The sequence below is a fragment of the Nannospalax galili genome, unplaced genomic scaffold (assembly GCF_000622305.1).
Source record: "Nannospalax galili isolate Female #2095 unplaced genomic scaffold, S.galili_v1.0 scaffold1169, whole genome shotgun sequence".
In the NCBI taxonomy this organism is placed as follows: domain Eukaryota; kingdom Metazoa; phylum Chordata; class Mammalia; order Rodentia; family Spalacidae; genus Nannospalax; species Nannospalax galili.
Window position 1 is genome coordinate 1,326,222 of NW_008360301.1, and position 24,278 is coordinate 1,350,499.

General features: G+C 43.0%; 1 protein-coding gene across 3 annotated transcripts in view; it reads right to left on the reverse strand.

Annotated features, from left to right (window-relative positions):
* Positions 1 to 24,278, reverse strand: part of St6gal2 (ST6 beta-galactoside alpha-2,6-sialyltransferase 2) — a 98,058-nt gene that overhangs the window by 47,039 nt on the left and 26,741 nt on the right. For all 3 annotated transcript variants that reach the window (XM_008824245.3, XM_008824244.3, XM_017795886.2), the window contains exon 2: positions 8,319 to 9,311. In XM_008824245.3, the coding sequence (XP_008822467.1) occupies positions 8,319 to 9,246 (928 nt within the window). In that variant the 5' untranslated portion in view covers positions 9,247 to 9,311. The remainder of the gene's footprint in view (positions 1 to 8,318; positions 9,312 to 24,278) is intronic.

Below are 24,278 nucleotides of genomic sequence, written 5' to 3' on the forward strand. Positions count from 1 at the left end.
GGGAGAGATTATTGGTGTCACCAGGAGTCAGGGCTCTGTGCATTGTAAGTGGCACACGGTGGCAGTTGCCTCTGCTCAACCTGCAGAATGAATCCATGCTACACTTCATTCAACTTGGCAGCCAGACTTTCCTAAGTTCTTTAATGCTGGACACAGAGAGTCCTGGTGAAAACAAGCATCCCATGTGATGGAGGCAGTGAGGAAAGACAGAGTGAGGGGGAGAGAATGGACTCATTTGACTAAGGGCAGGAATGGGGGGGGAGATCTCTGTGCATAAGGCCGACTAGAAACATGTCTCAAAATTCCTTGAAACCAGAGTGAATAAGCAGTAACGGGACTCTCTATGGTCCATCTTTGGCTTTTAAGGATCCTGTGTACATTCCAAGTTTAACTTTGGCATGGATGGTGACTGTGTGAGAGCAAGAAGCAAACAGATTTCTAACAGCACCCAGGAACCATGAGGGCACATGGCTGTTGTACGACTTCATTCTACACAAGACCTCGTGGCAGCCTGCTGCTCTTTCCCCAGTCCTTACTCCCTAAAGAGTAGAAACCACAGGTCCCATTAAACTGATGTTTACAAAGATACCTTTATTGACAAATCCTGGGCACCAAAGAACTAGGGTTTCAGTTTTAAGCACTAAAAGTGATCACAAATCTGGAACACAATGAATGAGTCTAAGGGGTACCCAGGCATACCATCAAAACAAAACAAAACAAAAAACACCATGAGTGTTCTTTGGGGGAAATTTTGGAAGCACTGACAAGCTATGATCTGTAGGCTGAATACGACCTGCTACCTGTTTTAGTAGATGAAGCAGAAGTGCAGAGTTCATGTGTGTACATATGGTCTGTAATGGCACATCTGAGTTTTTGAAACAAAGACCCCGTAGTCTACAATGCCTAAAATATTACTAAATGGATATTTAGAGAGAAAATAAAAGCTTGCCAATCTCTCAGTTGCAGGGAATCTGCCCTCTGTGGAGATGATGGAAATCATTTGTACACTTCCAGGCAAGAGCTGGTTACTTGCTACACAAATTAAACATGTCTTTACATTTCTGCAATGAATTGCTTTATTACTTTTATTAGTGTGTTATAAAAGTCCAAATTTGGGGGCTGGAAAGATAGTTCAGTGGTTAAGAGCACTGGCTGCTCTTACAGAAGACCCAGGTTCAATTACCAGTACGCACATGGTGGCTAGCAGCCATCTATTACTCCAATACCAGGGGATTCGCTGACCTCTGGCCCCCACAGCCATCACACACATCGTGCACTTAGATACACACAGGCAAAACACCCATACACACAAAAATAAGTCCAAATATTTGGACTAGAAAAATCTGATTATCCAGAACAGGGGTGCTTTTTAGTCTTAGGACCGGGACTCAAATAGATGGATGGCTGGATGGCTGGCTAGATGGATGGATGGATAGACATAGATAAACAGATGATAGGTGGGCTATTTAATGCACTATTAAGTACTACAGAAAAATGTGAATGCTGTACATTTTTTAAAGACAGCGGTGAGAAGACTGCCACTGTAAATGCCGCGCTCATCAGCGCCACCTTTTAGAAGCCACTTGGCCTCCCATCTCTGCTTTGGCCTTGAATCTGTGGCAGGATGCTGTTTTAACGGAAGGGCATGAAAACACAGACACAATGCTGAAAAAGGAATTCTATGGCCAGTGAGGTGGCTCAGAAGGGGAAGATGCTTACTACTGAGCAGGATGACCTGAGTTCAATTTCTAGGACTCCTACCATTTTCTCTCTGACCTTCTGCTCATACAAATAAAGGCAATTTTTCAAACATTAAGGCTATTTTTATAAGTCTGTCTAGAGAATTGTGAATATTCTTGACATCAAAACTTGGTAAGTGCTAGTTTGTTAAAACATTGATTGTAACAGGACATCTGATAAACACATCGTTAAGCCTTTCAATCCAAATAAAATGATAATCCCAGATTTTCATTATGAAATGCAAAGCAGGGTTCTTCCCACAGCCTGCTGTCTATACCCACCACACAGGCCATCTCTGTAGAGAGCAACACATTTGTGTCTAAGATAATCAGCATATTTTAACAAATTGAAATGAATGTGCATAATCCAAGAATCCAGCTACTTCTGCTACTTTAGAATCTATTCATATCTTTCTTAGTCTTAAAATGGGGCTTTCACATGGGCAGCATTTTGCCCTACTGCACAATGATCATTTGAAAATTCTCTGTGAATAGATTGGTCAGACGGTCTAAACATTGGTATATTCTACTACATATTGCCCACAAGGCGTATTGATTAATATCACCATGGATCTCATCTCATTTTCAGTTGTGGAAAGCTTTCAAGTTCATGATTGCATTTTATCATTGCCACAAATACTGTCAGTTATTTTCCTAAAAGTGACAGGCTCATTTAAGTCCTTTTGGAGAAGATATCCACTAAATATCCAGCTCTGGATAATTAAAGTATGTCTGTCATTTTAGTTTTCAAATACAAACTGTATTTCGACATGAATGGCTAGTTTTTCTTCCAACACAATCCCACAGCACCTTCCCACTCCATAGTGATGAGCACACGTGCTGTCTACTGTTCCACTGTGTCACACAGGATCTAAAACATACCTGCACTCAAAGGACTGAGACTTGATTAAAGTACTCATTTTCACTGCTGCATCAAGGTTGTTCATAGAAAACCTGGCACTCTTTTTTACTGTTCTACTTAGTGGTAAAGTTCCCATGATGACTCATGTTGTGGGTACCACTGCCCGGGTGCACGTTTAGAAGTCAGATTTATTCTTATTGCTTTTATCAAATTTGAAAAAAGACTTATGGATATTACACTAGAGATAAAATTTTACCTTGTAGAACCCTGAAAGGGTCCTAGAAACCCTAAATGGGTTACATTATTGAAGTGGTGACACAAGACAACCCACCAAGAAGTTAGGAGGTAAGGGGGGGCACACCAAGCAGAGGGTGTGTTAGGGGTTCGGAGGGATTTGCAGAAAGGCTAGGGAAGTAGTGCAACAGCAACTCTCCAACTGCGCTCTCTAGGAAGCCCTGTGACGTAGCTTCTGTGTCAGGGTTGGATGAACACACCCATGGTCTTATGCAGTGGATGGATTTCAAGTTAATTGAGTAGTAATTAATTAATCACCTTTGAAAACGCCCAGGCATTTAAATTCCTGTTGTCTACATGGGACAGGTAATCCTAAGCCTTACAACAACTTCACAAGACAGACAGCAGTAAATGCCCTGGGAAGCAGTGTCGGTCTGAAGAGTCTCAAGGCCACCTGCTTAGAGGAGGCACAATGATGGTGTCGGCTGAACCTGGTGGAAGCTGCCGGTAAGCAGAACTGAAGGAGGCAGGGCTGAAAGCATCTCTCCCTCCCATATGCTTTTGGTAAATACACACTTGGCTGTGCACTGCTTGGTACTGCCATCCTATGAAGCTAAGCCATTTGCTTGTATTTAGAAAAGAGCAGATCAGACAGCAAACACAAGAGGAATGAAGTCAAGTTCCATTCCAGAGAAGGCACTTTCAGGTCAGAGTAGCACTGTGCTGAGCTTATGCACTGAAGGAGGAATTCTTCAAGGAACAACCAGGCTGAAGGTCCCACTACCACATCACCATCTAGCTTTGGCCCATGCCCTGTGTATTTCCTTCTTCTGATTTGTGCTGATCAGAAAATGAAAACTGAAGAGCCATGGCATACAGCCTCCAGTCACCAGTCAACGGCCTGAAGGAACACTGAATTGCTTCTACCATTCCTACCATTCTCATCCTTCTCTCTGGCCTGTCAAGTTCCCTTTGACTTACTTCCCTCATGCCCTGAAATTCAGGCTCAGGAATGGTGTCTCAGAAATAAAAAGTCTATCCATTTTCTTGTGTCCATATATCACCACCTTCAGTTCCTAGAGACCAAGATTAGAGATGCAATCCAGGCTCTGCCTAAGGGGGCTCTAGATGCCTATTTCCTATCTAGAAAGGGAATTTATCATTTAGGGTCCTTGGTCTTACAGCAGTTAAAATGTAAAAGAATGTGTCTTTGTTTACAGCAAATATTCTCAGCTGGCACCTACTTTTGTAATTATTGAGTCTGGCTTTATAGAACAGTGCCAGATTATGGCTACCTTCCTAGCCAGCTTCTCTGCCACCTCCCTCTGGCCCACGTACTCACTGAAGCCCTGCCACCTTCATACCACCCCATGCTGGGCCCTTGGCCGGGACTGGACTCTTCAGAGAAGCCTTTCCTGCCTTCCTTTCTGTCCACCAATAAGCAGTACTCCGGGTGGGTTAGGGTTCTGCTGTCATTTTTACCTTGTTTGTATCTCTCTGCCCTTCTTCCATCCACAGGATATTGGAATTGTCGGTTTATAGTCTGGATTCTCCTGAGGGCTACATAGAATTTGAAGTCTGGGTCTGTGACTTATTTATCTTTTTGTCTAACACGGGATCTGGAGAACTAGTGACCAACAAATATCTTATACTGGTTGAATCACTACATGAACTGCTTTCTTGGCTTTTGAAATATAAGGTAACAGAGCTTACTAAATCCCAAGCTCTCTCTAGTACCTACTATGGGTTTTTCCTCCTACACATCCTGTCTCCTATCTCCCATTTCCACATGCTTGACAGAAAGCAGGTGTCCAATCCACAGACCCTGGACTTCCACATCAAGACTGCAACTGTCTGTTCACAGACTTTCCTTCTCTAGTATATTTACACAGTTCTGCCCTAAGTGACCTTCAAATTATTATTCAGGTGTATGGATGACACAAGTCTGGATATCTTATAACTCTAGGAAAGTAAGTTCCATGTTTTCAAAACAGCTCAGGTTGTTTTATAATACCACATTCAAAACAGAGGCATTACAACCACTATACCTTTCTTACCCCCAAACAATTGCTCTGTATGACTTATTCTAACAGAATCGAGCCTAGGGAACAGGACTGCACTGTCCAAGGAACAAACACCAGGGGGAGCCAAAAGGAGCCAAACAGCAAAAGGAGGCTTAACTGGGTCTCCCTGTGGAAAAAAAGAGCTGTTGATGGTGTGATAATAGGAGGTAGGAATTGGTTAGGCATGTAGGGTAAAAAGACCCCAAAGGAAAGAGGCCAGTTTCTTGGCTAAAAATCAAAATGTCTTTGGGCTTCTTAGCAATACTCTGTTCCAAAGGCCAAAAACGTCAAAAGAATTTGGAAGCTCTTATCTAATCCCTAAAAGATTTTAGGGTTACCTCTGTAGGAGGGATGTCAGACTAGCAAAAACCCCATTTAAAAAAAAAGAATACACGAAGTTGTTTAGGTAAAAGTGATGGGGATATCTGGGAGGAGTTGGAGGGGAGGGAGTGGGTATGGATTTGATCAAACACCTTATACGCATGTATGAAATTCTCAATAAAATTTTTGAAAGCTAAAAAAAAAAAGAGCTGTTGCATCCTGGGGACCTCAGCTTGATGGGTCTTTCTGACAAAGCTAAGGTTGGACTGACACATGGCTATTTTATGTACCTTCAGTTAGGCCTAAAGATTTTCATCATGTTATAACTTTTGGTAATTCTTTTGATCTTCATTTAGCCAATCCAGAGAAGGAACTTGAGGTTGGCTTCAGTGTGTCCCAGTACTCCAAGGTGCCTGAAGGATCTGCTCTGAGTTTGTTTTTATAGTGAAAGCCATTAATGACCATGTGGGTTTGCTACCCACACCTAGCATGAACAGCAATGATCTTGAGACACTAGTTTAGAAAGGTGAAGACCTTTTTGTTCATATACACTAAGTGATGGTGTGGGTTTAAGTCCTGAAAATACTAGACACAAAATCTGAACCTAGACAAAAGTGGACAAAACCAGCCAATCAGCCAACCAAATGAACAAACCAATCCCTAAACCCTCAGGCATGTTCTTCGTTTGTTACTTTACAATTCTAATCATGAAGCCTCACAGCTGAAATTAAATTTGAATAGTAGAAATTAACAAATATGTAACAGTGGAATGAACTTGGCCTTCTTAGTATCTTCCATACTCTCTTCCAAATATTGAATAAAGTTTACAAAGGCTCTAGTCATGATTATTTATGCAGGAACAAGGAGCAAGAGAATTCTCTCTGGCACGCAAGAGCCATTCAAATAGCACATATTTACGATGCAGAGGTGTTTAAAACTAAACAAAACCAGAAGTAAGTTACTGCCTGCTTCAAAGCATAATACTTAAATTCCTCCTCTGCATTATTAATATCGGTCCTTGGAAATGAGAAAGAGCTGTGGTGTTATTTTGCCCCAGGGACCTCTAAACCACTGTTCTTTCTTAATAAATTGCAGGCTTTTCTGGTCTGGATTTTGCTACAAGCTTATGTGACACATGGACAGTGTTACTATGAGCCTGCAATAATGTCAGCATGGAGACACAGGGACCTCACACTACAAGCCCAGATTTGTTGACCTGGGTTTTTAACTTATTTTTTTTTCCATCCAACCTCATTCCAAGTAACAGATGAGCTGAAGTCTGGGTTTCTATTGGGCCTATGGTGGTATCACTTCTTTCCAACTTGGTTTCAGGACAAAGGACATAGAACCAAAGGATCTGCTTAAAGTGAAGTCAGAAACAGCGATTCAGTCTTTGTAAGGAAGGAGCACTGCCCCTTGAATGCTACTTCCGCTCAATTATTTAGGTCCTACCACCACCGCCAGTGAGACTGTTTGGCATAAGGCCGAAGCTGTGTTTGAGCTACAGTTGTCTTCTGTGCCCAGTACAGAACCAAACACATAGTTGGGAAAAAATATGCACTTCTGAAAATGAATGAACAGCCTTAAGGACCAAACTGCCTGCTCACTGAGGCAGCAACAGAATATTAGCCTTATCAGGGAGGACCCGGAATAAAGCATCTGAAATAGCCAAAAGAAAGAAGAGCTTCAGGGCAGAGCAGAAAGGCAGATACCTCCTCTGGCACAGAAGGGTGGGAAAATGAATGCTGTCCATTAAGAACTGAGAATTCTGTGGCGAGCTGATGTCAGTCCATCTGTGGCAGGACCTAGACTCTGAGGGTGGGAAATATATTTCAGCCTTACCCCATGCTCTTCTCTAGAAGACACTAGCCAATATCCTACTTGAAAACTGACAGTTAAAGTTGTCAACTTAGCTAAGTTATGACACCTGGTTGTTTGATCCAACAGCAGTCTAGATATCTTGTAAAGGATTTATTTTTAGATGTCATCAACATTTAAACCAGATTTTGAGGAAATCCGATTACTTAATCAGTTAACCAGTTGAAGGCCTTAAGAATGTACACAGAAGTATTATGAGGAAGGGGCTCTGTCTCAACAACGCAGCACAAAAGCTTGCGTGAGTTTACCAACCTGTTAACATGTCCTTCAGACTTGCAGGCCCCCAATCACTGAGCCATGTCCTTTATATTTTTTTATTTTAAAAATATTTATGTAGCCAGGCGTGGTGGTGAACACCTTTAATCCCAGCATTTGGGAGGCAGAGACAGGCAGAGCTCTGTGAGTTCAAGGCCAACCTGGTCTACATGGTGAGTTCCATGACAGCTGGGGCTACAGAGAGACCCTGTCTCAAAAAGACCACAAAAAAAAGAAAAAATATTTATGCGTTATGAGTGTTTTGTCTGAATATATGTAAGTGTACCTGTGCCCTACGATGCTGGCAGAAGCCAAAAGAGGGCATCGGATCCCATGGAGCTGGAGTGACCTACAGTTGTTAACCACCATGTGGGTGCTAGGAAGGGAACCCTGGTCTTCTGCAAGTACAGCCAGGGCTCTCAAGCACTGATCCAACTCGCCAGCCCGAGCCACATTCTTTAAATCTCTCCCTCCATTTCTCTCCATATCCTACTGGCCCATACCGGAACCATGAAAGATTCTTTTCAAAGGTGTAAGGTTTTGAAGGAAATATAGCACATAAGACAGGAGCCCAAACATGGTTACATGGCTCAACATCCTGGAGAAGGTCCCCACTATGTGCATGGGTCACAAGCTTGGGCTGAGCAAGCCCTCCAGAACTATGTGTTCTGCAGCAGCCACGAGCCCTTGGACTTGGGTTTGATCCTTAGAAGGCTAAAACCATCATGGCGCTTCCTCTTTGAAGTGAGACCCCTGACTGGGCATCTTCCTGAGTTGTTCTTCTGTCCCCCCACCCCCACTCCCCCATATTTCCACCTCAAGCCTCTGCCCCTCGTGGAGGTCTGCTCCTGCAGACCATGGTTTCTGGGAGATGAGGGTTGCCCACTGTACCTGGCAACCCTGGCCTGCAGGCCAGAATTACTGGCACAAAAAGATCTCAAGAACGGGTAACCCCATGAAACCCACCTATTTCCTCCCCCAAAGAGGAGTTGAGGATGGCGCCCGCGGACATGACCACAGCGCAACTGCGCAGGCCCCGTGGGTGCAGCTGGCCCAGCGGAACCGAGGGAACAAGCGGCCTCCAGCCCAGCGCTGAGAAGGGCGCCTCCGTGCCGTCCAGTGTGCGCACGCGCGCACGCCTTCGCAGCTCGCACAGAAGCTCAGATCTGCTCAGCCGAGCCTCGCGCCGCCCTCTGAAGCGCACCCCATGCTTATTGGCAGCCAGGTAGTCCCGCATAGCCTTCTGCAGGCGCGGGTTCAGCATCTTGGAGGACACGTTCCCCTTCCAGAGTCGGTACAGCAAGGCCCTGGACATGGAGGCGTACAACCGGTCACTGCCCTCGGCCTCCTCAGGCCTGTGGCCTCTTCCCGGCCTTCTGTGCCACTGCTTCCCTCTTCGCTGTACAGGTCCGGCCCGCCGGGGTGGCTTCCCAGGAGAGGGCAGGCCCAGTGCCGCCTGCGTGTGGCTGTGCCACCCTGGCTGACCAGCAGCAAAAACGTAGTCACCATCCTCAGGGTAGAAAGCACTTTGAGATTTCCTTCCAATCTGGGATGCAAAAAACTCTTCTCCATGTTCAAACCCATCTTGGGCCTCTTCCCATTTCTGTGGGTCCCCAGGCCCAGCGTGGAAGGGGCTGGCAGGGTGGCCTCCTGGCAGCACCTTGTTTGCATCCAAACTCCCAGGTGAAGCCGGCTCCTGCAGAGCGCCCATGATGGCCCGCTGCCTGCCTTGCACAGGCAGGAGCCCACGGGTCTCCAGGAAGGAGAAGGAACTGGGTACAGGCTCAGCAGGGTTGCTGTCTGTGAAGTAGATGAAAATCGCCAAAAACAGGAGGCCCCAAACAAATATTCCAAAGAGCATTCGTTGTCTCCATTGCTTCAAATGCGGTTTCATGGCAGACCTCTGGGACCAGCAGCACTTCACCTTCGTGTCTTAAAGCACTCAGAGGCAGGAGGAACCTGAAAAACAGACAGGTACCATAGTTAATCTGGGACATTGCTCAGTCACTGCTGGGGGCAGCCCAGCTTGAGCAGCATCCGATGTAAGGTAGACTTGAAGTGGCATCAGAAACCAGAATCAGACACTGCTGAATTTTAACATCATTTCTCCAACTCCTTGACTCTTGACCTCTGAAAGTCAAAGTTTGCACCATCTCAGCAAGAGATGTCTTGGGAGATAAAATTCTTTCCCAAGGTCATGAGGCTGCTTGTGGGAACCAATCTCTGCAACGTTCTTCTGCAATGGACATTGTGGAGTTCTAGTTTGGTGAAGCAAAGCAGCAAACGAAGCAGTTTGGCTGCTCTTATCTGCTTGCTGCAGGTCAGAGTCTTAGCCCATGGATTTTACAAGCGTCATTGATACCCATTTCTATGGAGTGAAAACCTTGTCTGATTCTTCATGGTCTGTCTGACTAGAATACACCAGAAGTCCACCATTGGTGGCACTGTAGAAAACAGAGCTCAGGGACTATGGCTCCAATTAAATGCTCTGCAGGGTGCCCTTTGACTTCAACAGTGCCCCCAAGGAACACCATCCACTTTCTGTAACCAAGACTGAATCACCAGGGTCACAAAGTAAACCTAGAAGAAATAATACTGGCAGTTAACTTGCTTTGTTCCAGGCCTTGTACTTAGCATGCATCCTTTGGTATTTTTAGCACTGAATGAAACAGAAAATAATGTATATTCATTTCTGAGATGAGAAAACTGAGGCCCAGAGAGGTAAAGTAACTTGCTCAAAACCAGAGAGACAGCAAGCGGTATTTCACACAAACCCATTTTGATTCCAGGGCTCCGACTAAACTTTTGATTCCATCTGCTCAGACCAAATGAAGTTATACTTTCTAAATTAAGATTCTCAGCTCTCTGCAGTAAAGGATCATTTTCTCCTCAATTGTCACTCTCTGATATATTTTTGCATTTCCTTCTGTGCTAGCATGTCAAGGCAATGCCCAGTTGCTGTCAAAACTACATGCTTGCTCCTCAAGTGTGCTCACATCTCACTAGGAAGTTAGGTAATGGGCAGTTTTCTACAGTGCAATCTGGGACCATGCTTTGAGTGGCACCTTCTGTGTCACTTGACTAACCCATCCATTCAGGAGACAGTGCTTCATTCCTTCAAATTATAATGTCCAACAAAAACAGTCTAGGAGCCCTTGTAGCATTTTATAATCTAATGGAAATTGGAACATTACCCATAATTATTCTATCTCCACTACAGCTGTCCATGTTGCAATGTACTTGCTACCTAGAATTGGTGGAGATCCTACAAGTTTAGAGGTCCATATCCACAAGACTCCCTCAATTCAGAAGCCAGCTGCATGGGCCATGATTCTGATGGTTCAGCTATTCAAGCAGGTTTGATAATTTTCTAGAATGATTAACAAAAATCTATGACTAGCATAACTAATGACTAGCAAAGTGGTATACTTACTGGTTTTACTTTTTTAGTATGTGATATCCAAAAGGTGTTAGCTGGAAGGATATCCCTTCTGGCATATCAAAACTTTGCTAGTCAGAGAGCTCCACTGAGCCTCAGTGCTAGAGTTTTTATTGAGGTTGCATTATGTGGGTGTGGCAGAATGAATTACTGGCTATGAGAGTGAACTCAATCCCCAGCTCTCCTTTCGTCCCTGGAGGCTAAGGCCAAGTTCTAACCTAGTAATATCACAGGGTTGGCCTTTCTTAAGTCCTCAACCTAAAGCCATGTAGGGCCAGTGAGTTACTCCACTACAAGAACAATCCCATCACAGGAAGTTTCAAGAGTTTCAAAAACTCTAAGAAAGGATCCCAAGACTAATACCAGAAGACTCCTTTAGCATTCCACCCCAAGGCTACAGAAGCCACTTGGAAAGGCTGCTTTTTCTGGCTCTGCCTGGGAATAGCCATTATGCGGCTTCTCTGCAGTGAGCATCAGCTTGGATGGGCAACAGAAGAACGAGAATAATAACAGCACTTCAGAATTTGCCTGAGGCAATACTTCTGTATCTATAGACAAAGGTGGGGTATGTACAGAGTGAGGGAGGTTAGATATGGAAAACAGAGCCCTGTGCTGTCGACAAGGAGCCAGACTGCTGGCCTCAGGCCCATGCCCCCTATGCCACATGGCTTCATGTTGCCTTATAGTTCAGTGGCCTCAGGAAGCCACAGTAGGTCTCAGAAGGTGAGCCTACTGAGTTAAATAGAACGATTCACAAGATCAGAACCTGCCTTCATTATATGAAAATGTTTCATTCCTGGTAAAAAGAGATGGGAAGCCTTGTCTGTCAAGGGAAACGATGGCAGGCACAGTAGGGAGGGAAAATAATGAGAAGATGTCTCGGGACACTTGGAAAATATGATCCTGCCGTGGGTTGAGGGCCCTGTGGCCATTTGTTCTTTCTGCCTGGTGTGCTAGACAGGAGAGGGTTGGAGGATTCGGGTAGCCCTCCTGAGTTCCATAAAGGGAGAAAGAATCTGAAGGCAAGGAACAGCAATTCTCCATCAGATAAGATACACGTAGATCCTGACACACAGTAATTATGAAGCAGGTTCCCTGCCTCCACTCGTGATTAGGCTTCAACTTTTAATAATCGGAAAGCTTTCGCTACAACTTTTGTGGCTGCAAAAACCTTCTGTTGCCAATTAAGAGAACATTATCCAAAACGATTTAATCTCAAGGCAGTGGCAGATCCTCTGCTAGCTAAAATGCACAGAAATCACTACATTTATCCTGGATCTCCATCAGTAGTATATTTGTAACAGACTTAGGACAGAGGGGTGAAGGACATCAATGTTAAAGTGTGCATCATTCTTCTGTGTGAAAAGGAAGCTTTGGTTACAGAATGGGAAGGCATATTTTCCCTAATGTAGTACATCTGAAATATTATAATGGCATCGCTTAAGCAGAGCCGTCTGTTAAACTCACTGCTATCTGCCATCATTAGCTGCTGTGGTATAAATGGCAATGGGGAGGGATGAGGCCCATCAGGCAAATCATCTGTCCCTAGGCCCCAATGGAAAAATGGTCCCTAATCAGACCTTCCCATGTTTTCAGCAAGAGTTTAAATGACAGGACTGCCAAGTTCTTGACACTTTTTCCCCCAAGACAAGCTCTGGCAAGATTACCAGCACGCTAGGCCCAGTGCGGCTTTCCCTCCCTCCAAAGCCACCCTCAAGTTGTTACTGCACAGTGGAGGGTCCTTGTTCCAGGGGACATTCTGTGTCCACTGATACTACCTCTGTTCCATTCCCACCCTTTCTCCAGCTCCTGGAGAAATTCCATTCTTGCACAGAAAATTGACCCACTGCTGGAGATTATTTTGACTGCCTTACTCCTGTGGGAAGTTGGTGGGTTTCCTCAGCTTAGATGCTAATTCACAAGCAAAGAGTCCTTTTGTCTTAGGAATGTTCAGACTAGCACAAAAGAGTGTTTAAATTCTCCTTCAAATTGTTCTGAAAAATCACATTTTCTAAAAGGCACAATTTATCACACGTTGTCACATAAAATTATGAAATGTAAACACTGCTGCAAACGAGCATTACACTGAAGCATGAGGTTAACACAGCTAAGTTCCTATTTTGTTCAAGGGCAAAGAGGTTAATTCTAGGCCTTTTCGCCTTAATGATGTCACTCTCCAGCCCTGCAGTTGACAGGCTTTATTGCCAGTTTTCTTGAATGGAGGGTTTTGGGTTTTTTTTGTTTTTTTTTTTTAAGCACTTTGATTGATGTGTCTGCTATAACCCTTAGCTGGCCAGGTTTCCTGAGTCTTAGAAACACTATTTTTGTGTGTACCAAAGAGCTGTCTGGAGTAGTTTCAAATCTAAGTATTTATCTTAACATTGACATAACAGAGACTTAGCATGTGAGCTATGGTGCAACACCGATATCTTGACGGTTTTCATAATCATTTTCTTTCAGGAATCTTTTCTCAAAAATTAGCTCTTGTCACATCTGAGAACACACTCAGCATTCGAGAGGAAGATACGGCTTCCAGCTGGAATTCTCTCCTTACAACCTCATGGCCCCTTTTACAAATGGTCCCTTTTCATTTCTACTTTAGAGATGTTCTTATATTTACAAGACAGCAAAGTGCAGAAAGCTGAGAGTCCCCACCCATCCGTAAGCTAATGTTCAGAAGTACAGAAAGAAAAGGTCAGCCAGGTCAGGGGAGCATTGTGAGGACATTGGCTTCTTTCTAGAGAGCAGGTCAAGTCTTTGTCCTTGGAAGGGCAGTCCCCCATGGTAGAAGAGGCCTCTTCTCTGTGACAGGGTAGGGTGCTGTTTATCTCCTCATGGTTATGGCAGTTCAGACCTCCTATGCCAAGAATGGATGACAAGCTTAGGACCTCACTTGGCAAAGGTGTAAGTTTCAGTCATGGGTACCAGGGAATGTTAAAGTTCAGATGCTAAAGCAAGCTGCGGTGGGGAGGACTGTAAGCCCCCTGAAGGTATGGGGGTACACTCATCTTACTCAGTCCTAATATGGGATGGCCTATGGGAACTTCTTAACCTATATTTCTGAATTAATCATTGGAACCAGTAAAATACGACGAGTGGAGGGAATGACCTGCTCTACAGTTCCACTACAGGCACTCAGATGTTTAGTAGGAGTACAACTAGCCCTGGGTGCATGCATGCATGCGTTAGCCTATAGTATGTCCAGGTTGCTAGGATGCTATATGTTAGGCCATTGAATGGCTAGGCCATAGTATATGTAGGCTGCTGTATAGTTAGAGTTAAATGGCTAGTCTGTGGTATATAGAGCAGCTATTCAGTTCAGTTGTTGAATGAGTAAGCCATGGTTTTGGCCAGCTGTACAGTTGAGTTGTTGAATGGCTGGGCAAGGTAGGGGTCAATGAATAGCATGTATCAGAGGCTGTACTTAACATACACACATACACACACACACACACACACACACGCACACACACACACAAAATCAGGCACTGTACCAAGTGCTCTACCTACAGCATCTCATTTTAATTCCCCATCTTAGTATAATCTATAACAAACTTGTCAGTAAACATTATTCTCATTTCATATATAAGAAACCAAACTCCAAGAGGTTCTCCTCTAGGGTGTTATTACAACCCTGCCCCCCACTATCTCCTGAGGCCTGAAAAAAATTGTCATGTGCTATGCAGGCACCAAATTTAACATTTTAATGAGCTTTGTTCCTCTCTGCTACAAAATATTGTCCTAATTTCAGACTACCTCCTTAAATTCTCCAGACCTATGCGATCCCTGAACATTCCACCATCTCAAGCATCTGTTTCATTTGTTTGCAGTAACTGAGTTTCCCAGTGAAGTCTCAGAAACGACACCTCCACATGGCTAGTGTTCACTAGAGGTGGCTTAGTCTTGGAATTCCAACCCCTAGCACAGTGTGCTGCTGGACAGCGTTTCCAGAGAGGCTACTTGTACCCAGGCTGGTGACTGCAAGGAGTATGCCTGCTGGGAAGGAAGACAGCACAACCTTCACCGTTTTCCTGCTCAGCTCCCAGACTGTATGTAGTGTATGTGAAGGAGAAATTCCTTACAGCAATCCTGGAGCACATCTGTGGAGAGAAGACCTAGAGTTGGGTGCAGATGGATCACTGTGGAAGAGGAATGATCATTCCAAGCCTGAGCCAAGTGTGCTTGGATAAGAATACACACAGGGAACATATAAAGAGGGGCTTTGGTTGGTTGAGGGTGGGTCACCCTTACAAGATGATAGCAGGATATTTCTGGATCAGTTAACTTCTGCAGTACAGGGTTTGTGCTAAAGAAGCAGGGCAGATTGGAAGCAGTTTAAAAGGCAGAGTTACATATGTAAGGCACTCAGGCAGCTTTTAGCCAGGGCAGGGGGAAGGGGAACCAATTCCAGAATATTATCATTGGTTGTACAGGACAACACAAGCTGCCTATGAGTGAGGGTCTACTGGCTTCTGAAACAGCATTCATCAGCTTTGGGCATGGTAGCTGTTTGTTTTATAACTAACATTCAGCTATTTACAGTTTATACCAATGATGTGCCAAGGCTCATGATTGAAGCTCTAAATTTGCTTCAGCACTGATCCTAATTGTGGAGAATTTGGAGAGTTGCAGACCTGCCCTTGAGACTGGAAAGGTTTACATGGACTCCTAAAATGGAAGCGGGCTTTGAGATAACAGTACAGGTGGCCAGGAGGTGGCTCACAAAAGGATGCGCTGTATGATCGGAGTTCACTATCTCTTGGGAAAAAGGTTGGTTGCTCCTTATCCTAGCCCAGGAGATATCCAGAGTATTACTGCAGGCTGGTAGCAGACTGTTATGTGATGGAAGAGAACAATACAGATGGTAATAGATTTTAAGAACAGCCAAGGCAGGGAATGGGGATGTGGCTCAATTGGTAGAATGTTTACTTTTTATGTAAAAGCCCTGAGTTTAGTCACTAGCACCACATAAAACCAGATGTAACATGTAGCAATGCATACCTGTAATCCCAGCACTCAGTAATTCATAGCCATCCCTCCTTGGCTATTTAGTAAGTTCAAGACCAGCTTGGGCTCTATGATATGCTGTCTTTAAAAAAAAAAAAAAAAGAGCAAAGGTAATGTGTGGATGTGTAGCTAATCAGAAATCCCTGTGGTTAGGAGCTTGTTATATAATTTTGGGCAAGTCCTTGGACCCTTAAATTCTACATAAAATATGAGTCATAAAAATGCTTAACCAGCATTTTCTTATGAAGTGAATAAGTAAAAATGGCATGTTTAGCACAGGGCCTGACCTAAATGTGATGCCAATTCATAATTTTTAGTGCAGGTTTTGAACTCTGTAAGGAGTGGAAAGAGAAGAATTGGATTCTGCTGTTAGAGTTTTGGTCCCATGTGTAACTGAAGCATAACAGTCAGCATCCCTCTCTTCAAATGACCTTAAGTTGAGGTGTGTCCCTATGTAGGTAAACACTAGTGCCTGACCTGAGCTAATAAGCACTGAATAAATCCTGCCTAATAAAGACCCACCTCTGCTGCTTCCGTCATGAAAAGTGAACCTGTCCCAGACTGAATGGCTGATGAGCATCCTCTAATGAATTCCACGTGCTAACCACCTTATCGTACTTCAGGGTGCCATAATTCAATGAATATTTATTAAGCCTAAAGTAAGGGTGAGTATATGTCTTATGCTACTTTGCCCTTGGGGAACTGACTTAGTTGTTAGGAAATTCATGCTTAAACACCTGAGTAATGAGGGCATGAACTGAAAGGATACTACCGATTCAAAGTCCTGAATCTGTCTAGTCCAGATGAGGTTGCTCAGAAGAGACAAAGAAGAAAAGGGCTTAGGACCTTTCAGAGGACTTCAGAGGCCCCATGTGGCATTTGCTTCACCCACTGGAGAAAGGGGTTTGTGTGGACAGAACTACAGAAAAGATAAAAATAAGAGAAAAGCTAGACATTTCCACAGTGTCTCCAGGAGTAAATATCAAATACGACTTTAAGGGGAAACAGAGGCTGCAGAAAGAAATACACAGAATGGGCACTTAATGTAAGCACACCACTCACAGTTCCCCTACTGAACACCTCTAAGGGGATGCAAGAGTTTTGGGTAAATGGGAGGGAGGGAAGGAGGTTATGAACACCATGGCAGAAACACTTAAGGATCTGAAATAGTTGTGGACAAATATTACCATCATTAAATTTGGGTACACAGACTCCTTTATTAGTGTCTGTTTTCTCATATGTATAGCATCTAATAATTTTAAATAATAAAATTATGTTATAAAGTTATAAAAATAAGAAAGAGGTATCATTAGTTGTGTTTATATTCATCTCTCTCCAAAGTGCTTTAAATAACAAGAGAATTTAAGCATAAAATGTTTACACCAGATTCGAGTTTTAGTTAAAACTTCTTCACTTTAATAAATCAATATATTATGTAGTTATGAAAATGAAGACGGGCCAGTGAGGTGGTTCAACTACAAAAGGTGCTTACCACCAAGGCTGAGCTGCATCCCTGGATCCGAATGGTGGAAGAAGAGACCTACTCCCCAAGGTGTCCTCTAATTTCCACATGCTCCCCCAAGGTGTCCTCTAATTTCCACATACTCCCCCAAGGTGTCCTCTAATTTCCACATACTCCCCAAGGTGTCCTCTAATTTCCACATGCACGCATGCATCCCCCCAATAAACAAAAATGTAGTAATATTTAGCAAATAAAGTGTGAGCACAGGGCTCACAGCAGCCTGGCTTCAGATCCACGGCTCTCACAGCCAAGTGAACCCGGATAGGCTTCTGTGCATTAAACTTCAGCTTTAGCTCCAAAAATGAAGAAAATCTCAACTACATAGAGTCATTTTGTTTTTACCTTTTTAAATTAACACATAATAATTATACCCACTTATGGGTTATAGTGTGATATTTTAATGTGCCATGTACACATCAGATCGGGGTGCCTGCCATCCTCATCTGGGTCATCTTTGGAACCTTTAGCTCCCTTCTTCTAGGTGGTTCTCCATAGAATAGTGAGTGATGTAGTTGGCTATAGTTGGTTACAGTCACCGTGCTGTGCTATTCAAGGCTGATCCTAGTCCTCTTGTCTAAGGACACACTAACACCTACTATCCAGCTACTATTCAGCATCCTGTGGTCTCTTCTTAGAAATCACAATCCCACCCTTCTCTTTTGAGATCAGTATTTGAGTTTCCCCACATGAAGGAGTATGCTGTATTTGTGCCTGCCTACTTCACTTAACAAATGCCCTTCAGTTCCATCTATTTTTGCAGCAGATGACAGAATTTAATTATTTTTATGGCTAAATCATATTCCATTAAACACACACACACACACACACACACACACACACATATGCATACAGACACACACACACTAAATTTTCTTTATCCGGCAGTGAACCTCTCAGGTGATTAATATCTTGACTACTGTGGCCAGTGCCACACTAAACACTAGATAGCAGAAATTTCTTTTATAGGTTGATTACAGTTTTTTTTTATTTTGTCTTTTTGAAGCGGGGTCTCCCTGTAGCCCCAGCTGTCCTGGAACTCACTATGTAGACCAGGCTGGCCTTGAACTCACAGAGCTCCGCCTGTCTCTGCCTCCCAAGTGCTGGGACTACAGACGTGTGCCGCCATGTCCGGCGCTTGATTATAAATTTTAAGAAAAGAAAATGCAAATAAAGTATCCACAGGGTGACATCTCCAATAGGGAGGGTGGTGGAGGAGTGCTCTCCTAGAGTCCCCAGGGAACAAATGGAAATGTTGGATAACAGCTATCAGAAGAGGTAAGTGGCACTCAGAGATCTCTAACTTTAATTGTGAAGCAAAATGGGGACCATTACAAAGCAGAAGACAAAGTTCACAGTCTACCCTGGAGGGACTAGCTCAATTTGGAGACCTCCCATTCCCAGGGAGAGGGAGCACCCACAGTGCATGGGGAGCCACAGTTTAAGACAGAGGGCCTCAGACAATGTGCACTGTACTTTTAGTAACACATTTTAAAGAGATAAAGGGAGGATCCCAACAAAAGGTGTGTGGCTGGGGCACTAGAAGGTGATACCGGAAAACTCTTTCTTCTTGGTACTCACCATGCAATCAGACCAGCCTTGGGATGCCATTTCCAAAATACCCTTGCTATATTGGTGGACCCACACTGTCAGGAAACTCAGAGCAAGTGTCACGGGGACTATACGCTCTAGTCTGACCAGCAGAACATGGGTAGATTGTGGGGAAGAAGCTTTGAATCTGAGCTGTGCATTATTCAATGAGGTGGAAGAACCAGCGTCTGCAGGAGAACTTAAACATGGGCTACAAGCAGCACACCACCAGACACCAGGAAGGGGACACAGGCATGGGGCCAGCATTTGCAACTGGAGTCCTGAAGGACTGCCCAGAGGTGTGATCAGCATCTGTGACCCAATATCACAAAGGAGTGCCCGGGGGGTGTGTGACACACTTCTGGAAGCCAGGGAAGGATTCCTGAGAGATGGAAATCAGCAAGGAGGTCAGGCTGTATTCATACTCTGTAGTACCTTCACATTTATCCCTCGTTATAATACCCAGTGTCAATTTAACAGGCCAATACTGGCCTGCTCTGTTCTTGTCCTCCTCCTCCTCCATAATCATCATCATCATCATCATCATCACCATCATCTTGTCCTCCTCCTCCTCCCCTTCCTCCTCCTTTTTCTTCCTCCTCTTCCTCTTCTTTCCCTATCCTTTCCTTTCTAATTTTCCTCTCTCAGAGAATGAAGGCTGACTTAGTTTGTGGTGTCTCCCTCCGTCTGTTTCAGCCTTCTGAAAGCATGGAATGTTCTCTGTTACCTGACTGTATTTCTTTACCTCTCTTTTCAATCTACCTTTAGCAAAAACTCCCTCATCTCCCCTCAATTTGCCCTCTCATTTCCCCTTTTCATTTACATTTTTCTTGTCTGCATTTTTCCTATTAACTCTATACTATCATTAATTTGACTTTTTTCCCCTTTCGACATGTACTCACAGTAACTAACAACAGTACCACAATACTGTCAGGGCTGCTTTACTTCCTAAAACCATTGGTGTTTAAGGAGTAATTGTGACTTATTTGACTATTACTGTATTTACACAGTGGCCCCACTCTTTGAGAGTGATTATTTTTGCAGATGGTATTTACTCCCAGGGGTATTTAATGGGGATCAACCTGGTCCCTAAACACCACTCTAGAATCAGAACTCAACCCTACAAACTAGTCCCTCGTGAACATTGTGAATACATGCTCTGAAAGAATAAGGACAGCTTAAAATTTTAAACCTCAACCAATGACCCAACCCCAGTTGCTTCTTGTTCATATGCAAAATCACAAGAAATATGCAAAACAGTGGCAACATAAAATTATTAATGTAACAAGAACGAATTATATGAAATCCCAGCTAAATAATTAAAAAGAATGATTATAATGTTTAAAGTAATCCGTTCAAAAACACCTTCTGAATGAATCCCAGCACAAAGAAACAGCGGAATTGAATAAGGAGGTCAGTGAAGGATGTGAAGGTGGAATTCAGTGAAGAATCAGAAATACTGAAGAGAACAAAGCCAACCTCAAGTACTGGAGATGAAAAACGCAGTAAGTCAAATAAAACTGTCCCAGCAAAGACTGAAAACTAGAATACTTCATGGGGAGTGCAGAGCACCAGGGCCTGGAAACGGTGGAGGAACTGGCACATTCGCTCAATGACAAAGACAAACTAATAAAAAAGTATTAACAGAAAATTAAAGATCCACGGGGCATTATGAAAAGGCTCAATCTATGAATCATGGGCAGAGGAGGAGGACTTCATGCCAAAGTCAGAGGAAACATTTTTAATAAAATTATTAAGAAAATTTCCCAAATATAGGGAAAGAGATGCTTTTTCAGTTACGAGAGGCATTTAGAACAATAGACAGTTAAGACCAGAAAAGAACATATTATAGTTAAAAACCATTACATGGAACAAGGAAAGTACATTGAAATAGGTGAGAGAAACCCAAGTAACAAAGGCAGGCCCATAACAATAACAGCAGGATTCTCATGAGAAACTTTTGAGCCAGGAGGGCTTATAATTCTGAAAGACTACTATACCCTGCAAAAGCATCTGTCATAATTGAAGGAAAAAGAAAACTTTCCACAATGAGAATAGTCTAAAGGAATTCATGACAATTAAGCCATTTCTACAAAAGATATTGGAAAGAATCCTTCAGAATGAAGAGAAAAATGAATATAGGCTACAGGAAAGAGTAAGCTGTGTTGGACAATAGTTAAGCAAATGAGAACTAGGACGATACCAAAGATTTAAAACTGACAAAACAAGCCGGGCGTGGTGGTGCACGCCATTAATCCCAGGCTGAGGCAGGTGGATCTCTGTGAGTTCAAGGCCAGCCTGGTCTACATAGTGAGTTCCAGGACAACTGGGGCTACAGGGAGACCCTGTCTCAAAAAAAAAAGACAAAACAGCAAGAATTAAATACACTTTCAATAATATTAATGGTCTCAATTCCCCAAATGAGAAAGCATAAAATAGCAGATAGGATTAAAAACAGAATCCAAGTGTTGCTTCCAAGAAATGCACCTTAATATCAATAGTGGCCTTGGGGTAAAAAGATGGAAAAAGGTATTCCAAGGAAACAGAGCTAGGAAATAGGCAGACGCCAATGTCTTAACATAACAAAACAGGCTTCAACCCCAAGTGGATCAAAGCGCTTAAAATAAGACCTAAAACTCTGAAACTGTTAAGAGAAACCATTAGGGGAAACACCAAGATCTAAGCACAGACTGAACTGGATTCTAGTCCCTTAGGAAGTAAGGGCAGCAATCCATAAATGGGACCTCATAAAATTAAAATAAAATAACACTTTTGTATAGCAAAGGATTCATTAAGCAGTGTGGGAATGGGAGAAAACTTTTGTTTAGCTCTATATTTCAGAAGATTAATATCTAAAATATACAAAGAACTTTTAAAAAAACTAAACAAGAAATCAATATTTACTCTAATGAAATAAAAAGAGTTGTCAAAACATGAAATACAAATGGTTAATAAACATGAAAAACATTCAACTACTTTTAGATTCTTCCTACTCCGGTCATGATGCTAGTCATTAAGAGCAAATGACAACAAATTCTGGTAGGAATGTGAACAAAGGGGAGCCTTATACACTGTTGGTTGGGAGGTAACTAGCCCAGCCTCTATGGAAAACAAAATGGAGATTTCTTAGTAAACTAAAAATAGATCTTCCATATGAACCAGCTATACTATCCCTGAGTTTTTATCCAAAGGACTCCACATCAAGGTATCACATACATAATTGTACATCAGTGCTCACTGCAGTACTGTTCATAATAGGTAAGCTATGGGATCAATCTAAGTGTCCTACAACAGAGGAACAGATAAAGAAAATGTGGTATATCTACATGGAAATTGTTTGCAGCTACCAAGAAGAACAAAGTTATGTCATTTCCAGGAAAATGGATGCAACTAAAGAAAATCATTAAGTGAATTAAACTCTTTTCAGAAAGGCAAATATCACATCTTTTTTTTCTCATTTTTGGTTCATAGATTTGATGTAGCACATACAATCATGTATGTATATATGTCATGAAAGAAGTAGTGAAACTGTCTAGGGGACTTAATGGGAAGGGGATGTGTAAGGAAAGGGAAGCTAGGGGCCTTAGGGGTATAGTCAACATACAGTATGTTCTTGTAGAAAAATATTAAAAATTAAAAAATAAACATCCATGGGTACCTAAATAAACAGTGAACATCTAAAAATACCAACTCTACTATGGCACAGGTGTACCACGTACTATGTGTGCCATCTTTACTCCCAACTTACAGGGGCAAAGGAGCCTTCCCTGATGCTCCTGTTTTTATGTTTCCTTCTTTCACCCATCAATTCTTCCTGTACAGAAAGAGCCTTCATGCTGAACAGGGGTGCAGAGTCAGAGAATTGGGGTTCCCCTTTATCTAAAAGACTCCCGAATTGCATAACTCTTATCTGCAGGGAGAAAAGAAAGTCCTTGACTGGTGAATAGGGGATGTGATGGAGAAGTAAAGGCAAGAGTAGTCAGCATTACAAGTTCTAGACAGAGAACCAGAAAAAAGAACAGGGCAAATTTCAAATGTTCATAGCAGCGTCCATTGGGAGGTGTTGGAGGGGAGAGTGTGGGCATGGATTTGATCAAAACACCTTATATGTATGTTTGAAATTCTCAATAAAGTTTTTTTTTTTAAGTTGAAAAAGACAAAAGGTGCTTTCAGCCCACTGAGGGTTAATGATCATGGTGTGAATTCTGTCACAAGCTGTGTAACCCAAACAGCTCCCCATGTGGGTTGATCCAGGTGTGCAAGGAAAAGGGAGCAATCTAGCAATCTATTCCTTGCACCTAGGTCACAGCATGGCTCTGTCCATGGCAGGTGATATTTTAATCTCCATTTCCCTCACTCCATTTCTCTTCCATGCATCTAACCTCTATCTTTGTGGTCCCAACTAAGGTACTGGCTAACAGTTACTATTAGACTCTTTCTCTGATCCTATTAGCTGGGAACTGCAGCCAAGAGCATTTTAGGGACGAGCAATATAAGCCACAGTGACTTTCCTAAGAACTCCATCTGCAGTGGAGCTCTAATGGACCTGGTGTCATTGTGACCATTCAGAGGAGGACAGTGTTGAGAGGTCTGCTCTGCTTTCTTCTCCGTGTAGTTAGTCAAGGGGGAAAAATGTGTCATAAACATTTTAGGTGTGGATATTCTACCAACTCATTTAGTTTTTATTATATTGTCAATATTTACATTTGGTCATTATGTTACATTAACCTCAATTTTTTGTTTCACAGAGTAAGGGTAAATGAAAGATGATTCTTGTCTGCATTTAAGAAAGTACCCGTACGAGTCACAGGCAGGTGAAATTTTCCCAGGTAATGAAGATGATAGCTATGTGTATTACGAGGCTGTTCAGGGGATGTGGTGAAGCAGATTAGCACTCTTGAAGTTTGGCTTTAAGGACGTAACTTTTAAAAACTTATTAGGAGAAATGCCATGTTGTGAATAAGCTGACACCTTGCTCCTCGTGACAGGATCATTGTTCATAAAAGCAACCGGGTAGGCCAGCCGCGCCTTCCAGGAGTGGGGATTTTAGTGGAATATATGGAAAGAAAGAAACATTAATTTTATATTAACGCACACATACACAGATATTTTAGAGTGGAATACAAAATCAAGTCGAATATTTAATATGTAACGAGCCTTACAAGACATTTCTCAGTGAGGAACTTTAACCTCCGAACTCTACATTTGGATGTTCTCTGTACCCAAAGAAATCCGAAGTAACACAGGTTTAGGGGTGCTAGGTGAAATTCAAACTCCACAGCGGACTTGAGCAGCCCTTCGGCATGGGCTGGGTGCTTCTTTTCCAGCACTCTGGTCCGGTTTTCACACTTCACAACTGAAATTTGCCAGA